The 22,033-nt window shown below is 46.3% G+C and overlaps 1 protein-coding gene across 1 annotated transcript in view; it reads right to left on the reverse strand.

Moving 5' to 3' along the window:
• LOC139250656 (uncharacterized protein C6orf118-like) overlaps positions 1 to 22,033 on the reverse strand; it is a 34,465-nt gene that overhangs the window by 7,483 nt on the left and 4,949 nt on the right. The window contains exons 2-4 of the mRNA XM_070873020.1: positions 14,874 to 14,942; positions 5,779 to 6,502; positions 444 to 566 (exon numbers count right to left, since the gene is read on the reverse strand). Coding sequence (XP_070729121.1) covers positions 444 to 566; positions 5,779 to 6,483 — 828 coding nt within the window. The 5' untranslated portion in view covers positions 6,484 to 6,502; positions 14,874 to 14,942. The remainder of the gene's footprint in view (positions 1 to 443; positions 567 to 5,778; positions 6,503 to 14,873; positions 14,943 to 22,033) is intronic.

A 22,033-nucleotide genomic window follows, 5' to 3' on the forward strand; every position in this document is an offset into this window, starting at 1 on the left:
GAAACTGATTATCTGTTCACTTTAAGCCAAGAGGTTAAGAGGAGATGTCTGATAAAGACGTTCAAAATCCTGAAAAGGTTTTGTTGAAATAAATAGAAAAAAATGACTTCTGCCGGTCAGTCAGCAACTAGAGGGCATCAATGTAGGACCATTGCCAGAGGAGAGGTGTGGAGAACATTTTTTTTAATGCAGAGGTTGTTAGGACTTGGAATGGCCTACCAGAAACAGTGGTGGAAGCAAAATCCAGAATAGCTTTCAAAGGGGAAGCAGGTAAATATTTAAAAAGAGCATTCAAAACAGTACAGGGAAAGGAAAGGGAAAGGGGAATATGGCCTCCATTGTGCTGTAAAATTATATGATTCTGTATACACATTTCTAATTTTCCCATAGCACAAGCAACAAATACCGCACAATATGTTCGGTGTTGCATAGCTGGAAATTACCTTGATTTCCCTCAAGATTTCACAAAATGTTGTCGAGTCTTGGCAGATGTCCTCAAACACATCACTATAAACCTGAAGACGTCTCAAGTTTTGTCCAGGGAGATGGTCTATCTTCATCAGCTCCTACATTTGTAATGTAAGGAGGGAAGTCAATTAGATCCGCCATAAGAGAAACTAGGACACTTACACGGCACAGGAGTTTAAACACTTAAATCACTGGAATAAACTTTGACAAATATGACACAAATAAATTTTAAATATACAGCTGGCTTTTAGGCTGTTGAAGGAAATAATTTAAGCAACTAGAAGTGAGAGCATAGACAAAAATACATTACATTTATTTTCTAATGGGAGCAAAGGAAGGTGAGTGCGTTACATCTCAAAACAAATTTGCTGAGAGACAGGAATGTGGGAAATTACATTCTTCAACATTCAGGCTACCTCCTGATATATACGGACTCACCATCTTTGCTTTGACCTTAGTGCCTTAAAAAAAATTCTTCTTACGTGGTCAGATGATCCTCTCCATTCTTCCAGAGTTGTGCCCTTTGCCCTTTTTCTCTGCCCCCCTCCCCACCCCCATCGGCAGCTGATCTCTGTTATCTGCCACACCAGAAACTCAAATTGCAATTGATTGGTTCATTGGCCTGAAAGTTGCGGTCGGAGGCTTGCCACGGGCGTACGCCTCTGACTCGCAAGAAAACTCTGTATTTACCCGGTGTCTCCGGAGCTTTGGACTCTGGGTCACTGAAAAAGGGGCAATTTTCCCCCCAAGTGTACAAGCTCAATTTTAAAAGCCAGCAAAGAACAACTAAAAAGATAATAGAGGGGGAAGATAGATTATGAAATTAAACTAGCACGAAATATAAAAACAGGTAGTAAGTGTTTCTACAGGTACATAAAAATGAAAAGAGTGGCTAAAGTAAATGTTGGTCCCTTATAGGATGAGACTGGGAAATTCATAATGCGGAACAGGGAAATGGCAGAGACTTTGAACAAATATTTTGTATCGGTCTTCACGGTAGAAGACACTAAAAACATCCCAATAGTGGATAATCAAGGGGCTAAAGCGGGGGAGGAACTAAAAACAATCACTAAAGAAGTAGTACTCGTAAAATAATGGGATTAAAGGCGGACAAGTCCCTTGGTCCTGATGGTTTGCATCCTAGGATCTTAAAAGAAATGACTGCAGAAATAGTGGATGCATTGGTTGTAATCTACCAAAATTCCCTGGACTCTGGGGAGGTCCCAGCGGATTGGAAAACCGCAAATGTAACGCCCCTTTTTTAAAAAGGAGGCAGACAAAAAACAGGAAACTATGGACCAGTTAACCTAACATCTGTCGTTGGGAAAATGCTGGAGTCCATTATTAAGGAAGCAGTAGCAAGACATTTGGAAAAGCATGATTCAATCAAGCAGAGTCAGCATGGTTTTATGAAAAGGAAATCATGTTTGACAAATTTTCTGGAGTTCTTTGAGGATGTAACGAGTAGGGTGGATAAGGGGGAACCAGTGGATGTGGTGTATTTGGATTTCCAGAAGGAATTCGATAAGGTGCCACATAAAAGGTTACTACACAAGATAAAAGTTCACGGGGTTGGGGTCAATATATTAGCATGGATAGAGGATTGGTTAACTAACTGAAAACAGAGAGTTGGGATAAATGGGTCATTTTCTGGTTGGCAAACAGTGACTAGTGGGGTGCCGCAGGGATCAGTGCTGGCGCCTCAACTATTTACAATCTATATTAATGATTTGGATGAAGGGACCGAGTGTAATGTAGTCAAGTTTGCTGATGATACAAAGATGGGTAGGAAAGCAAATTGTGAGGAGGACACAAAAAATCTGCAAAGGGATATGGACAGGCTAAGTGAGTGGGCAAAAATTTGGCAGATGGAATATAATGTGGGAAAATGTGGTGTTATCCACTTTGGCAGAAAAAATAGAAAAGCAAATTATAATTTGAATGAAGAAAAATTGCAAAGTGCTGCATTACAAAGGGACCTGGGAGTCCTTGTGCATGAAACACAAAAAGTTAGTATGCAGGTACAGCAAGTAATTAGGAAGGCAAATGGAATGTTGGCCTTTATTGCAAGGGGGATAGAGTATAAAAGCAGAGAAGTCCTGCTAGAACTGTACAGGGTATTGGTGAGGTCACACCTAGAGTACTGCGTTCAGTTTTGGTCTCCGTATTTAAGGAAGGATATACTTGCTTTGGAGGCTGTTCAGAGAAGGTTCACGAGGTTGATTCTGGAGATAAGGGGGTTGACTTATGAAGATGGGTTGAGTAGGTTGGGCCTAAACTCATTGGAGTTCAGAAGAATGAGAGGTGATCTTATCGAAACATATAAGATAATGAGGGGGCTCGACAAGGTGGATGAAGAGAGGATATTTCCACTCATAGGGGAAACTAAAAATAGGGGACAGTCTCAGAATAAGGGGCCGCACATTTAAAACTGAGATGAGGAGGAATTTCTTCTTTCAGAGGGTTGTAAATCTGTGGAATTCTCTGCCCCAGAGAGCTGTGGAGGCTGGGTCATTGACTATATTTAAGGCGGTGATAGACAGTTTTTTGAGTGATAAGGGAGTAAAGGGTTATAGGGAGTGGGCAGGGAAGTGGAGCTGAGTCCATGATCAGATCAGCCATGATCTTATTGAATGGCGGAGCAAGCTCGAGGGGCCAGCTGGCCAACTCCTGCTCCTATTTCTTATGTTCTTATTCTCCGCAAGATCCTGCAAATCCCTTGGGAGGACAGACGCACCAACGTTAGCGTCGTCAATCTGGCTAACATCCCCAGCATTGAAACACTGATCACACTTGACCAGCCCCATTGGGCGGGCCACATTGTTCGCATGCCTCCCAAAGCAAGCACTCTACTCAGAACTCCTTCACGGCAAGCGAGCCCAAGGTGGGCAGAGGAAACGTTTCAAGGACAACCTCAAAGCCTCCTTGATAAAATGCAACATCCCCACCGACACCTGGGAGGCCCTGGCCAAAGACCACCCTAGGTGGAGGAAGTGCATCCGGGAGGGCGCTGAGGACCTCGAGTCTCTTCGCCGAGAACATGCAGAAAACAGGCGCAGGTAGCGGAAGGAGTGTGCGGCAAATCTGTCCCACCCACCCTTTCCCTCAATGACTGTCTGTTCCACCTGTGACAGAGACTGTGGTTCTCATATTGGATTGTACAGGCACCTAAGAACTCACTTTGAGAGTGGAAGCAAGTCTTCCTCTATTTCGAGGGACTGCCTATGATGATGATGATTCCTCTCAGCACTAACCGACCCTACCTAGTTGGAGCATGCCAAGGCTAAGTTTAAAGAATAGGTCAAAAAGTTAGTAATGGCAACGTTACTGCTATCTACAAGTCTCCACCTTGATGCCATACAACAGCAAATGAAAATATTTTCACCACCGGCGCCACATTAGAATTTCATTCTGTTAGTATGCATCCGCCAGTGAGATTGCACCGTATCTTCAGAAGCTGTCTGCCCATAGATTCTCTCTGACTTTGCAGAGGATTCCAGGTTGCTACTAGTTCTGCCCACCTGCATCTCGTGGGAACGACAGTGAGAGATCATCCCAAGCTGTCCTATTTCATTAAGGCCATTTGGAATTTATTAACTTACATTCTTCAGGTTGTTCGTATTTCGAGGACATGAATTTGCTTTGGAGCAAACTAATGACACATCTTTTGAATCTATGGGTCCCTTAAGTCTTTCAGACTCATTTATTAATAGATTTGCTGGCATAGATTTTCCAATGGATTCATTTTATACTATTTGTATCTGTGGATATTGAATTAATAAGGAAGAATATTTGATTAGGTATCTCTGCTGCAGGTATCCTAATTCGCACCAAGTCCCGTTCACCCATTCCCCCTGTACACACTGACCGACATTGGCTCCCGATCTGGCAACGGCTCGATTTTAAAATTCTCTTCTTGTGTTCAAATCCCTCCATGGCCTCGCTCCTCCCTATCTCTGCAACCTCCTCCATCCCTACAACTCTTCGCGATCTCTGCACTACACCAATTCTGGCCTCTTGCGCATCCCAGATTTTCACCGGCCTACCATCGGTGGCCGTGCCTTCTGTTGTCTGGGCCCTAAGCTCCGGAACTTCCTCCCTAAACCTCTCCGCCTCTCTACCTCTCTCCTCCTTTAAGAAGCTCCTTAAAACCTACCTTTCTCGTTATGTGGCTTGGTGTCAAGTTTTGTTTGGTATTAGTCCTGTGAAGCGCCTTGGGACATTTTACTACATTAAAGGTGCTATTTAAATGCAGGTTGTTGTTATTGCAGGTGTAGGTGTCCTCATTATTTGAAGCAAGTTGAGCGCCCACATATCAAACTTACTCCTAGCCATCTCTTGTTTGTCGTTCTACTTTGATCTGGTTTGGAGGAAGATAATCTTCTGGGGTTTTGTTTCAATTAGCTTCAGTGCTCTTACTGCTACTTGAACCAAATCACAACCCAGATGAGGCTTTCTATACAACAGCACTGAGGAAGACCAGGAAAACATATCAGTTGCAAAATATTTAAGGGGAAAGTGTATCCACTTATTTTTTTTCAACCCCTTTGGATAATGGCAATAATGTTGATGTATGTGATGGTTGGATTTTTTTCAAAGTCGGGACAGCCCATATCTGAGCCCATAACATTCCAAACGGTGACTAAAAAATGAAGCTGTACCCGCCCCCCCTGCCAGCAGGTAGCACTCTCACTCTCGCCTGTGAGTCAGAAGGTTGTGGGTTCAAGTCCCACTCTAGGGACTTGAGCGCATAAATCCAGGCTGACACTCCAGTGCAGCGCTGAGGGAGTGCTGCACTGTCGGAGGTGCCGTCTTTCTGATGAGACATTAAACCGAGGTCCCGTCTGACCTCTCAAGTGGATATAAAAGATCCTATGGCACTATGTCGAAGAAGAGCAGGGGAGTTATCCCCGGTGTCCTGGCCAATATTTATCCCTCAATCAACATAATAAAAAAACAGATTATCTGGTTATTTTCACATTGTTGTTTGTGGGAGCTTGCTGTGCATGAATTGGCTGCCGTGTTTCCCACATTACAACAGTGACTACACTTCAGAAGCACTTCATTGGCTGTAAAGCGCTTTGAGATGTGCGGTAATCGTGAAAGGCGCTATATAAATCCAAGTCTGTCTTTATTTAAAGGAAAATGGAATTCTACAGGTAAGTACGATCACTGAGAGGTACTTACCCATCGAATACCCACAGCCCCCAATACAATTTTGTTTTCTCTTTCCCCCTCCACCACCATTTTGATTTTCAGTTGCATCTTTAGTCACCTCAACACACCGAAAAAAATGCTACTGCCCCTTACATGAGATAGCTTCCACTCATATTTCGCTACTGTTTTGTAACCAGACATCATGCCCCTTTTGAGAAGGTCTTGCTTCATCAGGATTGTTTTCTCGAATTCGAGTAGCTTACTGAATTGGTCCTTCCTAGTCAGCCCAGCCAAGGAGGACTCAACAAACTGGTTCTGGCCGGTGGGAGATCTTTCACATTTCTGGAGTTGAGGCTTCACGAGCATGAAAGTAGATAGGTCCAATTCCTCTTTTATGAAGCGAGCCTGTGGCGTTTGTGCCTGGGTATATGGGGTTACCGGGCATGCCTCGGCCTGTGTATTCATCGAGTTATCTGGGGTAACCTGAGAAGTTCCAGGAGTTCTTTGATTAAGAGCGTTGAGGTCAGGGCTGTGAGCTGCCGGCAATGTTGGCACCATACTCGTCATCAGGCTGAAGTCTACTAATGCAGCAGCCATTTTCTTTACTTTGATGTCAGTTGACTGTTGGACAGACACGCCACATTTCTCTTTCTTAAAAGTAGTGGGCTTTTTTGCATTCCGCCATGACACTGAACCTTCCTGCTGCTTTGATATTTTATGCAGGTTGCTGTGGTTTAAGTGTCCAAAGCTGTAAGCAAGAATGTCGGCCTTCTGGGCCTTTTCCAATCCTTGGAAAAGCTGTCGGAGTATTTTTTTCTCGTCACAATACTCGTTACATTTGTTCTTCGTGGAGTTCATTATTCCAGCGAAGCAAGGCCTGAAAAATTTAGAAACAAAATAAATTATTACCCTGATGTGGAACCTGTACGGGCTGGATTTTGTCGCCCGTTTTCACCCCGGAGAGGCAGTAACGGTGGCGGAGAGTATTTCCGGGCGGGGAACCAGCTTCCAGCGCCCTGCCAGGACATTCGATGCCAGGGTTGCGGGGCACGTAGTAGTACCTCCCGGGAGAGGCGAGCCAGTGTGCAACAGCGGTTCGAAATTTGATTCGCGCCCGATCCGCAGCATGCTCCAGTGGGACCGCCTGTAAAAGTGGTGGGACCGAGCTGTACCGGCCGCAGCGAGGGAAGGAACGTTTACCCGAGATAAGTGCGATTGTTTTGGTATTGTTTTATTTTTGCGATTCGTGTCGATGTGTTGGCAGTAAAGAATTGGGAATATTTTTTTTTCCCGGGGAAGCCTCTCTTCGGGCGCTCCGAGGCCGGCCTAGCGCCCTGAGAGAGGTGTGGAATGCCTCCCGTAGCTCTCCGCCCCACACTCAGGGCCCAGCTGGTGAATTTTGCAGCTGGAAACACAAATCAGTTCCCGGAGCAAAATTTACCGCTCCGCCCGGGTTAACGCCTCAACAGAGACGCGCCATTTAATAAGATCATGGCTGATCCGATCATGGACTCAGCTCCACTTCCCCACCCGCTCCCCATAACCCCTTATCCCCTTATCGTTTAAGAAACTGTCTATTTCTGTCTTAAATTTATTCAATGTCCCGGCTTCCACAGCTCTCTGAGGCAGCGAAGTCCACAGATTTACAACCCTCTGAGAGAAGAAATTTCTCGACAGTGCTATCAAGCGGCACTTACTCACCAATAACCTGCTCACTGATGCTCAGTTTGAGTTCCGTCAGGACCAATCGGCTGCAGACCTCATTACAGCCTTGGTCCAAACATGGGCTAAAGAGCTGAATTCCAGAGGTGAGGTGAGAGTGACTGCCCTCGACATCAAGGAATCCCAGTAAAATTGAAGTCAATGGGAATCAGGGGGAAAGCTCTCCACTGGCTGGAGTCATACCCAGCACAAAGGAAGATGGTTGTGGTTGTTGGAGGTCAATCATCACAGCCCCAGGACATCATTGCAGGAGTTCCTCAGGGCTGTGTCCTAGGCCCAACTATCTTCAGCTGTTTCATCAATGACCGTCCCTCCATCATAAGGTCAGAAGTGGGTATGGTCGCTGATGACTGCACAGTGTTCAGTTCCATTCGCAACTCCTCAGATAATGGAGCAGTCTATGTTGGACCTGGACGACATTCAGGCTTGGGCTGATGTGTGTCGCGAATGTTACTTGCCACTTAAGTGCCAGGCAATGACTATCTCCAACAAGCGAGAGTCTAATTACCGCCCCTTGAAATTCAACGGCATTACCATCGCCGAATCCCCTGCCATCAACATCCTGGGGGTCACCATTGACCAGACATTTAACTGGACCAGTCACATAAATACTGTGGCTACAAGAGCAGGTCAGAGGCTGGGTGCTCTGCGGCGAGTGACTCCCCAAAGCCTTTCTATCACCTATAAGGCACAAGTCAGGAGTGTGATGGAATACTCTCCACTTGTCTGGATGAGCACAGTTTCAACAACACTCAAGAAGCTCGACACCATCCAGGACAAAGCAGCCCGCTTGATTGACATCCCATGCACCACCTTTACATTCACTCACTCCACCACTGGCACACCGTGGCTGCAGTGTGTACCATCTACAAGATGCACTGCAGCAACACGCCAAGGCTTCTTTGGCAGCACCTCGCAAACTCGCAACCTCTACCACCTCGAAGGACAAGGGCAGCAGGTGCCTGCGAACACCACCAACTCCAGACTACCCTCCAATTCACACACCATCCTGACTTGGAAATATATCAGCCGTTCCTTCATCGTCGCTGGTTCAAAATCCTGGATCTCCCTCCCCAACTGCACTGTGGAAGTACCTTCACCACACGGACTGCAGCGGTTCAAGAAGACGACTCACCACCACCTTCTCAAGGGCAATTAGGGATGGGCAATAAATGCCGGCCTTGCCAGCGATGCACAGATCTGAAATAAATTTAAAAAAAAGGACCGAGGCTCTGGTCATAGGTCAGTTCTACATTGTGACTGTCTCAACTCAGCTGGATACAGAATTATAACCTCTTGTGCCTTCAGCACCCAATTGCTGCAAGAATCATTTCCCCAATGCTCCATTCATATTTCCACTATCTCATATTGTGATAGTTCAAAAATATATTTGCAATATAGAAACATTAGGAACAGGAGGAGGCTATTCAGCCCCTTAAACCTGCATTTCATTTGGATCATGGCTGATTTGCACCCCAATTCCATTTACGCGCCTTTGTTCCCTTAGTACCCATACCAAACAAAAAGGGCGAGAAATTCATTGTTGCCCAGGAATGGGTGGTATAAGTAGAAAAGTTGGAGATTTGCGCCAGGTGCTAATGCTTTAGACTGCACGCAAAATTCATGCTCACTGCTCAAAAGAATGATTGGAGTCCTAATTCAAGACCAAAAGCCCAAATTCATTGGTGCTGCACTCAAAGTGTGGACCAGTATCAGGTGCATTCTAATCGCAAGTCATGATCGCCATGGGCTTTTTCCAGTTCCTAAAGGGGAGGTTCATTAATGCTGCACAACCTCATTCTCAGCATTGCTAGCTGTGCAGCTGCCTCAGTAAGCAGCAGCGGCTCAAGGAGACGGAGCCGGAGCCGGAGCCGGAGCCGGAGCCGGAGCCGCTGTATTCCTGGCAGACCCACGTCCCAGGGAGAGAGCCCGCAGATTCTGCGATCGAGCATTGGAGGCATTGGTGTTCGGTGTGGAGAGACGGAGGGCGGTGCTCTACTCGATAAGTGGCAGGAGGCCCTCGACGCAAGTCTTCCGTACCATGTGGAGGGAGGTAGCGTAGCACATCTCTGGCAGCACTGTGGTCCCCAGGACCCACACAGTGCAGGAAGAAACTTAATGACCTCACTCGGGGGGTCCTCACACACTGCCCAATGCACCACACCCCTAGCACTCACCCACCAACAATCTCTACCTCGCAACAGTCAAACTCATATCTCACACCTTGCACACAATGACAGCTATTCAACTATGGCAGGCACATCACCCAAACACTCACTCCACATTCACTCCACACACTTTCCTTTCTCTTGCAGGCCAAGGTGGCTCACAACAGGAGGGAGCAGGAGAGCACAGGTGGGGGACAGGCTGACACCCAACCACTGCCTGCGCTGGAGTATCAAGTTCTGCAGATTATTGGGCGCCAGGAGGTGGGTGCCGTGGCCACTGGTGACATTGACCCCCTTGGGGACAGCAACGGTATGTTCATTCCTACTCCTTCTCACAGTCCACTTTCCCCTCACCCCACAAGCGCTTTGCACTTTCCAGCTAATTATGCTGTACGCATGCATTTCTCCCTTGCTGGCCCCCTCCCCTCACATTAACCCGAATTTTGTGCCTTTATGCTTTGTCCCTGGGGTACCGTAGAGAGGGAGGCGGGGGAAGAGGAGGAGGAAGAATGCACCATGTCACTGTAGGTCTCACCCACAGGCACCAGCTTAGAACTTGGCACTACGCGTTCTTTAGAGGCTAGTATGGTAGAGGGATCTACACAGAGTGCGGAACCAGGGATGAGTGGGCTGTAGCAAGGCCGGGAGGAAAGGACAGCGAGGGGGCCAGCTCCCCGGAGGGTAAGTTCGTGCACAAATTCTGCTGCACAGGACTCCGATGAGGAGCTCGATGGGGAGGTGTTTAGAAGAAGGGTGATGGGCACGCACAGGAGATGATGGGTGCAAAGAAACATAGAAAATAGGTGCAGGAGCAGGCCATTCGGCCCTTCGAGCCTGCACCGCCATTCAATATGATCATGGCTGATCATGCAACTTCAGTACCCCACTCACGCTTTCTTGCCATACCACCTGATCCCCTCAGCCGTAAGAGTCACATCTAACTCCCTCTTGAATATATCCAACGAACTGGACTCCACAACTTTCTGTGGTAGAGAATTCCACAGGTTCACCACTCTCTGGGTGAAGAAGTTTCTCCTCATCTTGGTCCTATATGGCTTACCCCTTATCGTTAGACTGTGACGCCTGGTTCTGGACTTCCCCAACATCGGGAACATTCTTCCTGCATCTAATCTCTCCAGTCCCGTCATAATTTTATATGTTTCTATGAGATCCCCTCTCATTCATCTAAATTCCAGTGAGTATAAGCCTAGCCGATCCAGTCTTTCTTCATATGTCAGTCCTGCCATCTCGGGCATTAGTCTGGTGAACCTTCGCTGCATTTCCTCAATAGCAAGCACATCCTTCCTCAGATTAGGAGACCAAAACTGCACACAATACTCAAGGGTGTTGTCTCACCAAGGCCCGGTACAACTGAAGTAAGACCTCCCTGCTCCTATACCCAAATCATCTCACTATGAAGGCCAACACGCCATTTGCCGCCTTCACTGCCTGCTGTACCTGCATGCTAACTTTCAATGATTGATGTACCATGACACCCAGGTCTTGTTGCACCTCCCCTTTTCCTAATCTGTCACCATTCAGATAATAATCTTCCTTCCTTTTTTTGCCACCAAAGTGAATAATCTCACATTTATCCACATTATACTGCATCTGTCATGCATTTGCCCATTCACCTAACCTGTCCAAGTCACCCTGCAGCCTCTTGGCATTCTCCTCACAGCTCACACTGCAACCCAGCTTAGTGTCATCTGCAAACTTGGAGATATTACATTCAATTCCTTCATCTAAATCAGTAATGTAATTGTAAATAGCTGGGGTCCCAGCAATGAACCTTGCGGCACCCCACTAGTCACTGCCTGCCATTCTGAAAAGGACCCGTTTATTCCCACTCTTTGCTTCCTGTCTGTCAACCAGTTCTCTATTCATGTCAATACATTACCCCCCAATACCAGGTGCCTTGATTTTGCACACTAATCTCTTGTGTGGGACCTTGTCAAAAGCCTTTTGAAAGTCCAAATACACCACATCCACTGGTTCTCCCTTATCCAAGCTACTAGTTACATCCTCAAAAATCTCTAGAAAATTTGTCAAGCATGATTTCCCTTTCATAAATCCATGCTGACTTGGACCGATCTTGTCACTGCTTTCCAAATGCGCTGCTATTACATCTTTAATCATTGATTCCAGCATTTTCCCCACCACTGATGTCAGGCTAACCGGTCTATAATTCCCTGTTTTCTCTCTTCCCTCCCTTTTTTAAAAAGTGGTGTTACATTAGCTACCCTCCAATCCATAGGAATTGATCCAGAGTCCATGGAATTTTGGAAAATGATCACCAATGCATCTACTATTTCCAGGGCCACTTTCTTAAGTACTCTGGGATACAGACTATCAGGCCCTGGGGATTTATCGGCCTTCAATCCCATCAGTTTCCCTCACACCATTTCCTGACTAATAAGGATTTCTCTCGGTTCCTCCTTCCCACTAAACCACTAGACCCTCGGTCCCCTTGTATTTTCGGGAGGTTATTTGTGTCTTCCTTAGTGAAGGCAGAATCAAAGTATTTGTTCATTTGGTCTGCCATTTCCTTGTTCCGCATTATAAATTCACCTGATTCTGACTGCAGGGGGCCTACATTCGTCTTCACTAATCTTTTTCTCTTCACATATCTATAGAAGCTTTTGCAGTCAGTTTTTATGTTCCTGCAAGCTTACTCTCATACCCTTAGCCCTCCTCTGCTGAATTCTAAATTTCTCCCAGTCCTCAGGTTTGCTGCTTTTTCTGGCTAATTTATATGCCTCTTCCTTGGATATAACACTATTCCTAATTTCCCTTGATAGCCAAGTTTGAGCCACCTTCCCCATTTTATTTTTACGCCACACAGGGGATGTACAATAGTAGTAATTCATCCATGTGATCTTTAAATGTCTGCCATTGCCTATCCACCGTCAACCCTTTAAGTATCATTCGCCAGTCTATCCTAGCCAATTCATGTCTCATACCATCGAAGTTTCCTTTCCTTAAGTTCAGGACCCTAGTCTCTGAATTAACTGTGTCGCTCTCCATCTTAATGAAGAATTCTACCATATTATGGTCACTCTTCCCCAAGGGGCCACGCACAACCAGATTGCTAATTAATCCTCTCTCGTTACACAAGACCCAGTCTAGGATGGCCTGCTCTCGAATTGGTTTCTCGACATATTGGTCTAAAAAACCATCCCTTATACACTCCAGGAAATCCTCCTCCACAGTATTGCTACCAGTTTGGTTAGCCCAATCAATATGTAGGTTAAAGTCACCCATGATAACTGCTGTACCCTTATTGCACGCAACCCTAATTTCCTGTTTGATGCCATCCCCAACCTCCCTACTACTGTTTGGTGGTCTGTACACAACCCCAACTAATGTTTTCTGCCCTTTGGTGTTTCGCAGCTCTACCCATACAGATTCCACATCATCCAAGCTAATGTCCTTCCTTACTATTGCGTTAACCTCCTCTTTAATCATTAACGCCACCCCACCTCCTTTTCCTTCCTGAATATTGAATACCCCTGGATGTTGAGTTCCCAGTATTGGTTACCCTGGAGCCATGTCTGCGTGCCATGTCTCCGTAATCCCAATTACTACATATCCGTTAACAGCTGTCTGCGCAGTTAAGTCGTCCACCTTATTATAAGTGCAGAGGGGAGTCATGAACCAGATGGAGAGCAAATAGCCGTTGTCTGCGAGCAGCCAGCCATGAGCTTGACATGGTGGTTGGAAGAGTCCTGGCACACAGGTCTGGCGCAGGATGAAGTCATTGGGCCTGCTGCCAAGATAGCGGGTATTAATATTGAGGATTCGGTGCGTGTAGTCACATACCAACTGCACATTCAGTGAGTAGAAGCCTTTGCTGTTGCGGAACAGCTTAGGATTGTTATTCGGTGCCCACAAAGCCACATGGGTGCAGTCAATGGTGCCCTCCATCATGGGGATGCCCGCTATTCTGACAAAGCCACATGCACGCTCGTCCTGCTGGTGATGGGGAAGGAGGTGTAGTTCCTTCTCCTACTGTAGAGAGCCTCTGTGACCTCACGGATGCAGCAATGGACAGTGAGCTGCGAGATGTTAGCTATGTCTCCTGTTGCAGGATCGGCTGGTGAAGAAATTGAGGGCCATGGTGACCTTGACTGCCACTGGGACAGCCGTGGTTGCCCTGCTCTGAGGCTGGAGGTCTGGTTGCAGGAGGTGGCAGAGTCCTGTAACCACCTCCTTGGTGAACCGGAGCCTCCTAATACACTGCTCCTCGCTTAATTGGAGGGAGGGAGAAGTGCTCTCGGAATACCCTCTGAGAGTAAGGCCAACAGTTGAGAGCCCTGATGGCCCTCCTCCTCCCTCTGGCCACGTTCTAGTCTTTCTCACTGCCTCCGGCTCCCTCCACTGTCGATCCTGGAGGGCAAGGTCGACTGCCACTAATGTAACCAAGTGAAGCAGTTAGATTTCTGTAAGAATAAATGGAGCTACTTTTTCGTTGCCACAACACTCCTGATACTGTTACACCAGAAACTTTGGCCTGGATCTCTGACTTCGATATTGACATTTGATTTGTTTTGCTACCACCATGCAATAGGAATGAGACTGTTGCACTGTGAAACTGACAGGAAAGCATTGAAACGCCACGAAACTACAGCTGCGACTCATTACTGATGATCCCATTAAATAACGTTCCTGGAGCCGGCTTCCTGGTGCTACACATCGGGTCTCCCTGTCGGTAGTTCTTCCAAGATAGGTGGTAACAATCTACTTCGCAGTTCGAGCGGTCAGTGAGCATTGCACACTCCCTAACGTCATAATCCACCTGACGTTGAGGCCCCTGGCGATAACTGTTAGCGGCAGCGCTGCGGAGACCGGGATTTGGTGTACGGCGCTGGATTTGCCTCGCCACGGCAATAATGCTCTAGCACCCAGTCAGCGCCATCTGCTGGTGCTAACGGGAGCCGCTTAGGTACCAAATTCCCTCCCCTCGCCCCCCCCTTGTCTCTTAGTCTTGAAAGCTCCAATTGTCCCAGCATCCATAGCCTTTTGGGACAGAGTTCAAGATTTGCACTAACCTTTGTGAAGAAGAGCTGCCTTATTTCACTCCTGAACAGCCTAGCTTTAATCTTAAGGTTGATTCCCCCTCCAGAGGAAAGTCTCGAACCTATCGAATCCTTTTAAATGTTAAACACCTCGACCAGATCACCCCTCAATCTCCTATACTCAAGGGAATACAAGCCAGGTTTATGCAGCCTGTCCTCATAATTTATTTCTCTAAGCCTCCGAGTCATTCTGGTGAATCTGTACTGCACTCCCTCCAGGGCTGATAGATCCTTCTTGAGAAGTAGTGCAAAACTGGTGTCGAATTACATTCACTCTTACCTGCCCAACAAGGCGATTGACTGCTAATTCAGGGAGGGAGTAAACAGAGTCCTCTATTCTTTCTCACTGCTAAAGACAAAGATGACTAGATTTTAGATTTACAATCTACAAAACTTAGACGTGCAACCAGCCAAAGAAAGCCTTTGCTTTCATGCTGCTGCTTTGACTGATCAGTTACAGCAACTTAAATCTTTATATAGTTTACCAGCGATTTTATGACAGTAATATTTTGCAATAAGGTCACACAATTCTATCCTGAAGTATGTATTGGAAACATATAGTGCTGCTTGGAATTTGAAGAAAAAAGTTGCCTCAACACACTGTTCTCCACATTCAGGATGTCATCTCAGCATTTAAAAGGCAGGAAATGTGGAAATATTATATTTCGTTAGGTCACCTTGGTCTAGGCACTTCCTAGTGCTGCTTTAAGTAGCGGGGAAAAGAAAGGACTTGCATTTATATAGCGTCTTTCACAACCTCAAGTCGTCCCAAAGCGCTTTACAGCCAATCAAGTACTTTTGGAGTGTAGTCACTGTTGTAATGTAGGAAACCCGGCGGCCAATTTGTGCACAGCAAGCTCCCACACACAGCACTGTGATCATGACCATCGAATCATAGAATGATACAGCACAGAAGGAGCCATTTGGCCCATCGTGTCTGTGTCGGCTCTGTGAAAGTACGATCCAATTAGACCCACTCCCCCTGCTCTTTCCCCATAGCCCTGCTAATTATTCCCATTCAAATATTTATCCAATTGCCTTTAGAAAGTTCTATTGAATCAGCTTCCATCACTCATTCAAGCCGTGCAATCCAGATCACATCTCGCTGTGAAAACACTTCTCCTCATGTCACCTCTGGATCTTTTGCCAATGACCTTAAATTTGTGTCCTCTGGTTACTGATCCTTCTGCCACTGGAACTAGCTTCTACTTATTTACTCGATCAAAACCCTACATGAATTTGAACACCTATGTTAAATTTCCCCAGGGGAGTGGGACTAATTCAATAGCTCCTTCAAAGAGACGGCATAGGCACGAAGGGCCAAATGGCGGCCTCCTGTGATTACTGTGCAATAACATGATATACGGGGCTGGATTTTCGGTTGCCTGACACGGCCAGAGGGGGCGTTAATGGAAGCGTTGAGCTTAGCGACCGGGAGCGCAGCGTTTAGCTCCCCGACCAAAAATACATTAGAGGCTCCCAGGGGCAGCAAACCAGTAGCGCTTGGCTGCTGCCGATCAGTGCGAGCCTGATGTCAGTCCTGGTGCAACGCCCACGCTCGCTCCCCGGTCGGTAAATTTGCTGCAGCCGCCAAGAACGTCCGGAAAATCAGTGGGTCCAGGCTTGGAGTTGTTAACTGTTGGCTACTTAAAGGGATGAGGAAGTGCTTCCCTCGGAGGTCATGGTCAGTGCAAGGTTTACACAGCACGGTGCGTGAGCCTTCCAGTTTGCAACGGCAGACACACATAACAGTCCAGGTTGAAAACAAGTGATTGTGAAAACTTTAATAGGTGCATTACTATGCCGCGCCTGTAAGACTCGGATTTTCCCGAGATCTGACTCAGAGTTCCGCGCATGCGCAATGAGTCCGCCAAATTTACCGACCGAACTTTAGTTATTGCCCGCACAGCTCTGGTGTGCAACGGCTGATTTATCGCCCCTGTCCGCTCTTTGACCGATTCTGATGCATTTCTGGGCGCTAAAAGTACCGCTCCGCTTGGATTAATGCCCAAAATGAGGCGTGACTGAATTTCCACCCCGTGGTCTTGTACATACATTTTTGCATGTGGCAAAGCAACTTGCCATTTTTGTTGACAAAAAATAGGGAAAACCTCTCCTTCGTTTTCCTCACCTAGGTTGAATACAAACTTCCATAAAACACCAGGTCAACTTTGCTACTTTTAAGGGCCGTTTACTGATGATTTCTTGCAATATGAATGATCTGCTGTGAAAAAGTGAATGGTGCATGTCCGAAGTCATCTGCAGACTGGCAGTGTGTCCTTCAGGTGGGGATACAAGAAGTTCACTCTTGCTTCTGTCTCACTACCCAACCTGGAGACGGGAAAACACTGCAGAGTTGGTAATCCACTGCATATCTACCAATCCCATTCACTGGGTTCACATGGGGGATGGAGGGTGTTAACCACTGAACTCCCCCATAATGTCCCCCTAATTCCCCTCAGTGCGCATGAACTCAAATATCACGAGCGAGTACGTTGTAAATCTCAGAGTCCCCTCTCGAAAACAGCCCCTCGTGCAAATTCGAGCTGGAAATGTTGCCGATTTGTGCAAAAAGCAGACAGTTGGCAACTTACTCAACACCATTTTTTAAAACATTATTTAGATAAATCTTGCTTTTTTTTTATAACTAAACAATAAAAGATCAATACTGACCCCAACACTGACCCCTGACCCTGCTGGAGTCCATTATTAAGGAAGCAGTAGCGGGACATTTGGAAAAGCATGATTCAATCAAGCAGAGTCAGCATGGTTTTATGAAAGGAAAATCAGGTTTGACAAATTTGCTGAAGTTCTTTGAGGATGCAACAAGCAGGGTGGATAAGGGGGAACCAGTGGATGTGGTGTATTTGGATTTCCAGAAGGCATTCGATAAGGTGCCACATAAAAGGTTACTGCACAAGATAAAAGTTCACGGGGTTGGGGTCAATATATTAGCATGGATAGAGGATTGGCTAACTAACAGAAAATAGAGAGTCGGGATAAATGGGTCATTGTCCGGTTGGCAATCAGTAACTAGTGAGGTACCGCAAGGATCAGTGCTGGGACCTGAACTATTTACAATCTATAGTATTGACTTGGATCAAGGGATCGAGTGCAATGTAGCCAAGTTTGCTGATGATACAAAGATGGGTGGGAGAGCAAATTGTGAGGACACAAGAAATCTGCAAAGGGATATAGCCAGGCTAAGTGAATGGGCAAAAATTTGGCAGATGGCATATAATATGGGAAAATGTGAGGTTATCCACTTTGGCAGAAAAAATTGAAAAGCAAATTATAATTTAAATGGAGAAAAATTGCAAAGTGCTGCAGTACAGAGGGACCTGGGGGTCCTTGTGCATGAAACACAAAAAGTTAGTATGCAGGTACAGTAAGTAATTAGGAAGGCCAATGGAATGTTGGCCTTTATTGCAAGAGGGATGGAGTATACAAGTAGAGAAGTCCTGCTACAACTGTACAGGGTATTGGTGAGGCCACACCTAGAGTACTGCGTACAGTTTTGGTCTCCGTATTTAAGGACGGATATACTTGCATTGGAGGCTGTTCAGAGAAGGTTCTCTACGGTGATTCCGGAGATGAGGGGGTTGACTTATGAATGTAGGTTGAATAGGTTGGGCCTGTACTCATTGGAGTTCAGAAGAATGAGAGGTGAACTTATTGAAACATGTAAGATAATGAGGGGGCTCGACAAGGTGGATGCAGAGAGAATATTTCCACTCATAGGGGAAACTAAAACTAGGGGACAAAGTCTCAGAATAAGGGCTGCCCATTTAAAACTGAGATGAGGAAGAATTTCTTCCTTCAGAGGGTTGTAAATCTATGGAATACTCTGCCCCAGAGAGCTGTTGAGGCTGGGTCATTGAATATATTTAAGGCAGAGATAGACAGATTTTTGAGCGATGAGGGAATAAAGGATTATGGGAGCAGGCAGGGCAGTGGATCAGAGTCCATGATCAGATCAGCCATGAGCTTATTGAATAGTGGAGCAGGCTCCAGGGGTCAATTGGCCGACTCCTGCTCCTCTTTCTTATAACCCAACACTGACACCAACACTGACCCCAACATACACTGATCCCTAACAGCAACAATGACCTGTGACCCAACAATTAATTTGTAATACAGATTGAGGATGAGGAAGTTGTGTCAGAAACGAGCATACTATGCTTAAACAAATGGGACTACAGTGAGATGAGGGCAGAGTTGGCTAAAGTAGACTGGAAACAAGGACTAAACGGTGGCACAATTGAGGAACAGTGGAGGACTTTTAAGGAGCTCTTTCATCGTGCGCAACAAAAATATATTCCAGTGAAAAAGAAGGGCGGCAAGAGAAGGGATAACCAGCCGTGGATAACCAAGGAAATAAAGGAAAGTATCAAATCAAAGACCAATGCGTATAAGGTGGCCAAGGTTAGTGGGAAACTAGAGGATTGGGAAAATTTTAAGCAACAGCAAAGAATGACTAAAAAAGAAAGGGAAGATAGATTACGAAGGTAAACTTGCGCAAAACATAAAAACAGATAGTAAAAGCTTTTACAGATGTATAAAACGGAAAAGAGTGACTAAAGTAAATGTTGGTCCCTTAGAAGATGAAAAGGGGGATTTAATAATGGGAAATGTGGAAATGGCTGAGACCTTAAACAATTATTTTGCTTCCGTCTTCACAGTGGAAGACACAAAAACCATGCCAAAATTTGCAGGCCACAGGAATGTGGGAAGGGAGGACCTTGAGACAATCACTATCACTAGGTGGGGTAGTGCTGGACAGGCGAATGGGACTCAAGGTGGACAAGTCCCCTGGTCCTGATGAAATGCATCCCAGGGTATTAAAAGAGATGGCGGAAGTTATAGCAGATGCATTCGTTATAATCTACCAAAATTCTCTGGACTCTGGGGAGGTACCAGCGGATTGGAAAGCAGCTAATGTAACGCCTCTGTTTAAAAAAGGGGGCAGGCAAAAGGCAGGTAACTATAGGCCGGTTAGTTTAACATCTGTAGTGGGGAAAATGCTTGAAACTATCATTAAGGAAGAAATCGCGGGACATCTAGATAGGAATAGTGCAATCAAACAGACGCAGCATGGATTCATGAAAGGGAAATCATGTTTAACTAACTTACTGGAATTCTTTGAGGATATAACGAGCATGGTGGATAGAGGTGTACCGATGGATGTGGTGTATTTCGATTTCCAAAAGGCATTCGATAAGGTGCCACACAAAAGGTTACTGCAGAAGATAAAGGTGCGCGGAGTCAGAGGAAATGTATTAGCATGGATAGAGAATTGGCTGGCGAACAGAAAGCAGAGAGTCGGGATAAATGGGTCCTTTTCCAGTTGGAAATCAGTGGTTAGTGGTGTGCCACAGGGATCAGTGCTGGGACCACAACTGTTTACAATATACATCGATGACCTAGAAGAAGGGACAGAGTGTAGTGCAACAAAATTTGCAGATGACGCTAAGATTAGTGGGAAAGCGGGTTGTGTAGAGGACTCAGAGAGGCTGCAAGGAGATTTGGATAGGTTAAGCGAATGGGCTAAGGTTTGGCAGATGGAATACAATGTCGGAAAGTGTGAGGTCATCCACCTTGGGAAAAAAAAACAGGAAAAGGGAATATTATTTGAATGGGGAGAAATTACAACATGCTGTGGTGCAGAGGGACCTGGGGGTCCTTGTGCATGAAACTCTTTTGGGAGAGGGACCTGGGGGTCCTTGTGCATGAATCCCAAAAGGTTAGTTTGCAGGTGCAACAGGTAATCAGGAAGGCGAATGGAATGTTGGCCTTCATTGCGAGAGGGATGGAGTACAAAAGCAGGGAGGTCTTGCTGCAACTGTATAAGATATTGGTAAGGAGTACCTGGAGTACTGCGTGCAGTTTTGGTCACCTTACTTAAGGAAGGATATACTAGCTTTGGAAAGGGTACAGAGACGATTCACTAGGCTGATTCCAGAAATAAGGGGGTTACCTTATGATGATAGATTGAGTAGACTGGGTCTTTACTCGTTGGAGTTCAGAAGGGTGAGGGTGATCTTATAGAAACATTTAAAATAATGAAAGGGATAGACAAGATAGAGGCAGAGAGGTTGTTTCCATTGGTAGGGGAGACTAGAACTAGGGGGCACAGCCTCAAAATACGGAGGAGCCAATTTAAAACCGAGTTGAGAAAGAATTTCTTCTCCCAGAGGGTTGTGAACCTGTGGAATTCTCTGCCCAAGGAAGCAGTTGAGGCTAGCTCATTGAATGTTTTCAAGTCAAAGATAGATAGATTTTTAACCAATAAGGGAATTAAGGGTTACGGGGAGAGGGCGGGTAAGTGGAGCTGAGTCCACGACCAGATCAGCCATGATCTTATTGAATGGCGGAGCAGGCTCGAGGGGCTAGATGGCCTACTCCTGTTCCTAATTCTTATGTTCTTATGTTCTTATGACCCCAACACTGATCCTTGGCCCCAACACTGCACGCAAACACCATCACTGACCCCTGACTCCAGCACTGACCCCACAATGACCCTCCACTGACCCCACAGTGACCCTAAACCCCAACACTGACCCCAAACCACAACACTGACCCCAAACCACAACACTGACCCCAGTGACCACAGACCCTACACTGACCGCAAACCCCACAGTGACCGACACTGAACCCAAACCCCAACACTGACCCCAAAGTGTCCCTACACTGACCCCAAACCCCAACACTGACCCCAAACACCCACACTGATCCCAGTGACCCTACACTGACCCCAAACCCTAAAACTGACCCGACACTGACCCAAACCCCCACACTGACCCCAGTGACCCTACACTGACCCAAAACCAACCCCAAACCCCAACACTGACCCCACAGTGACCCGACATGACCCCAATCCTCAACACTGACCCCACAGTGTTCCTCTACTGACCCCAAACCCCAACACCGACCCCACAGTGACTCTACACTGACCCTAAACCCCAACCCCAGTGTCTCTGCACTGACCCCACATAGAAACATAGAAAATAGGTGCAGGAGTAGGACATTCGGCCCTTCGAGCATGCACCACCATTCAATATGATCATGGCTGCTCAGTACCCCTTTCCTGCTTTCTCTCCATAACCCTTGATCCCTTTAGCCATAAGGGCCATATCTAACTCCCTCTTGAATATATCCAATGAACTAGCATCAACAACTCTCTGCGGCAGGGAATTCCACAGGTTAACAACTCTGAGTGAAGACGTTTCTCCTCATCTCAGTCCTAAATGACCTACCCCTTATCCTAAGACTGTGTCCCCTGGTTCTCGACTTCCCCAACATTGGGAACATTCATCCCGCATCTAACTTGTCCAGTCCCGTCAGAATCTTATATGTTTCTATGAGATCCCCTCTCATCCTTCTAAACTCCAGTGTATAAAGGCCCAGTTGATCCAGTCTCTCCTCATATGTCAGTTCTGC

This window comes from Pristiophorus japonicus, unplaced genomic scaffold, assembly GCF_044704955.1.
Source record: "Pristiophorus japonicus isolate sPriJap1 unplaced genomic scaffold, sPriJap1.hap1 HAP1_SCAFFOLD_405, whole genome shotgun sequence".
Classification (NCBI taxonomy): Eukaryota; Metazoa; Chordata; class Chondrichthyes; family Pristiophoridae; genus Pristiophorus; species Pristiophorus japonicus.